General features: G+C 39.1%; 1 protein-coding gene across 1 annotated transcript in view; it reads left to right on the top strand.

The window, feature by feature from the left end:
- Positions 1-1230, top strand: part of hsd17b14 (hydroxysteroid (17-beta) dehydrogenase 14) — a gene marked incomplete at its 5' end in the record, with an annotated part of 1395 nt that extends 165 nt beyond the window's left edge. The window contains 4 exons of the mRNA XM_043229189.1: positions 1-51; positions 136-203; positions 305-401; positions 476-1230. The exon at positions 1-51 is cut by the window's left edge and continues 165 nt beyond it. Coding sequence (XP_043085124.1) covers positions 1-51; positions 136-203; positions 305-401; positions 476-619 — 360 coding nt within the window. The remainder of the gene's footprint in view (positions 52-135; positions 204-304; positions 402-475) is intronic.
- Between the last annotated feature and the right edge of the window lie 2344 nt (positions 1231-3574).

The following is a 3574-nucleotide window of genomic DNA, read 5'->3' on the forward strand; positions in this document are numbered from 1 at the left end:
CTCGTCGCCTCAATAGGTCAGAGAGATGCAGCTCCCTATGTGGCAACCAAGGTGAGTTTCTCTGCTTGTCCTGAATGCTTTACTTGGTCATCTTGCAAGCTGTGTGTAACGGTAATACTCACATGTGTGCGCAAGGGGGCGATCACCTCCATGACTAAAGCAATGGCCGTGGATGAGAGTCGCTATAGAGTGAGGGTGAACTGGTGAGTGGCATTACACCCAATCCCCCTGACATCTAAACTACGTATTTAGGATTTTCTCTATTTCAGATCCAGTGTTTATTAACATTCAAACTCTTCTATAGCATCTCTCCGAGCAATATAATGACGCCTTTATGGGAGGAGCTTGCCGGCCAAACAGAAGACGCGGCTGCCACTATTAAAGGGGGAGAAAATGCTCAGGTAGGTGTTAATAAGGCTAAATCATTAGTAGTGTTCTGCTGAATGTATTATAGCAACATATTTGTACTCAACAGCTAATTGGTCGAATGGGAACGGAGATTGAGAGCGGGTTAGCTGCCCTCTTCTTGGCAGCTGATGCCACTTTCTGTACTGGGATAGATTTGTTTCTGAGCGGAGGGGCTGAACTGAACTACGGCTTCAAAAGCCAAATTCTATAACAGGACAGCGATGGAAAAGCCCACGAAATGATAACACGGCTTCATTCCTCATCTCAAACAGCTTGTTTCATGCTGCTTTTCAGGGAAACTTATTTGCAGACTTTGCAATCTGTTTTAAATCATTGTGCGAAATGATCGGCACAGCTTTCATTTGAACTAAGTTTAATTTAGACAATCAAATTTACCGAAGTTCTAGGCAATTACAAATTGTTTTTCTTCGACTTGCCATTTCGCACTTTCATGCCGCCTCATGATCATGTAAATGGTGCAATAACTGTTCAATTTTAAGCCAACTGCATTTATTTGTATATCTAATAGTAATTTTGGGAAAATCTTAGTCAATCTGAATGCTGGGTTCTTAATATTTTAATGCAAATATTAGCTAACTATAATGTGATTAAAAGGGACCTGCACTGTGAATTACAGTACCATGAATGTGCAAAGACGTACTGGTGTTTACATGTAAACATTCCCTGGACTATTTGTTACACAGTAATCCAATTTTAATTGTGATGTAGTGATTTTTCACATCTTGAATGACTTTCGACGGGTTGTGATTTGCCTCATACATTGTATTTGTATCATTTGTAGAAATTAAAAAGCCTAATTTACGCTGTTGTCGTTATTTTCCCTAATATTATCTAGAAAAAGTATGTCAGAACATCTTTAGCTTGGCCAGTGCCAGTAATGGGGATTATTGTGAAATAAACATACAAATTGTACGTGCATAGTCTTTTGTTGTAATGTATAGAATGTCGTGGTTGGACCTTAACAATATTAAACAGTTGGAAATGCATTGCATCTCTCTGAGCAATATAATGACGTCTTTATGGGAGGAGCTTGCCGGCCAAACAGAAGACGCGGCTGCCACTATTAAAGGGGGAGAAAATGCTCAAGTAGGTGTTAATAAGGCTAAATCATTAGTAGTGTTCTGCTGAATGTATTATAGCAACATATTTGTACTCAACAGCTAATTGGTCGAATGGGAACGGAGATTGAGAGCATTGGAAATGCATTGCATTATATGCAAGTAAATAACAATCAGATTGTTACTGGTTTGGTAAGATTGCCTAACATAGATTTAAGAGTTTAAGACAGAAAATTAAATATGAAGAAAGAAAACCCAATTCAATTTAATATGCAGATGGTAACTAGGCTTCTGTGCAATCTAAAAGCCAGTGTTTACAATAGTGGCCAACACAGGTGACAGTCTATTTCTATTTTCATCACATCATCAGCTAAAGGTATTGACACAGAACATATTTCTTCAAATGCCCAAAAGCCAATCATTTATCCGGATCGGACCAACGCCTCACACACTGGCCAATGAATGCAACGTTTCCTCATAACCTTGTTTAACCCCGCCGATTGCGTAGATTTGACCCCTTACTTGCTTATCCAATCAGAAGCGAGAGACCCGTCACTCCCACCCGCGGCTTACTATTAACCCTTTGATGAACATGAATGACTTTCACCATTCATATAAAAATCGTAAATATGATGATGATGTAATCGACACCTTTTTATTAAGCTTATCGCAGAAATAAGTGCTCAGAAATAATAATAATAATAAAAACGTCCCCATCGTTTAGAAAGCCTGAAGTCGGCAGTATCCGGCTTATTAAGGCTATATCCTGGTGAATAATAACATTTAGCATATTTCAAACAAGCCTTCTGATGAACATAGCTCACTGAACTGTGTCGAAATCAGTGCGAATGTGCTTAATTAATTAATTAAGAACCCTGGAGGGATTCAAACCCTGAGCACTTTGCCGCTGTTTTCTAAGGGGTCCAATCCGGAACGCAGAGAGTCCCAGGCTGTTGCTCCCACTCGGACTAGTTTACCGTTCATCTCAGCACAGCAGCGATGGCAGCGATCAGGACGGTGAGTTCAAAGATCATTTCGCTTATCTCCCCCCCACCACATCTCCAAATTCTTCTGTCAATAATTAACAACACCCTATCTGGAGTATTTAACGGAACCCGATTTGGCGGCTTTTAACTGCGGGTCATCGTCGATGCAAATCCACAGCACGCAAGTTTCAACGGTCACATGAGCGGGACGCGTGTTTTTAAGAGATGGGTTTGACGTGCATGAAACATCAGAGGGTCGTTCGTTTTGTTTCTCACGCTAAATTGCTGCTCGTGTCCAAATCTGTCCGTAAATCGCAAAAACGCGGATGAACGCGTAATGAATGAGAGCTCAGCTTTCCACGTATTTCCGTGTGGACGCGACTATGGCAAGCCGTGTTAACAATCGCTCATAAATACGCAAATAATGTTTAACGTTGCTAGCGATTTCTTAAGAAACTGCTATTGATATTTCTAAATTGATTAGCAGAATGTACAGCATTTATATAATTGTAGTAATAGCGATCACTGGTTTTTTTGTAGTGGAGTCAATATTGCTTTGCTAATCAGTAACTATTTCACTTTTACTGGTTATAATTTGCAAATGTAATCAATAGGTGTGTCTGTATTAATTACCTAGGCCTTCTTCTGACTAGTATGTAATCTACTTTATTGCTATTCTTGTTTTACTTGTTCCTCCTTATGAGGGGCTAGTACTTACACCCCTGGTTTCACAGACGAGGTTTAAGCCTAGCCCAAGACTAAACTGTAAATCTGAGCTGTTTCGGTTGAGAGAAACGTGTTCTTTAAACATGTCTGTGCAATTTGTGTTGTCTTAAGATGAATTTTTTTTTAAGGCGTGTTTATAAAAATGACTTAATTGTCCAAACCGAACCATGGCCTGATCCTGATCTAGTCTAAGCCTATAAAACCAGTCCTTAGTTACATGCTACCAAATCTAAGTTTACTCTTACTAGATTTTAATGTTGAAATTTTAATTTTAAATGTTTTCACATTCGTATTAATGTTTCAATTTCAGAAAATTCAGACCAGCCCTATGTAAAAATCCTTTGTAAATAGTGAGATTTAAAAGTTAGTTACATC

The sequence above is a fragment of the Puntigrus tetrazona genome, chromosome 3 (genome assembly GCF_018831695.1).
Source record: "Puntigrus tetrazona isolate hp1 chromosome 3, ASM1883169v1, whole genome shotgun sequence".
In the NCBI taxonomy this organism is placed as follows: domain Eukaryota; kingdom Metazoa; phylum Chordata; class Actinopteri; order Cypriniformes; family Cyprinidae; genus Puntigrus; species Puntigrus tetrazona.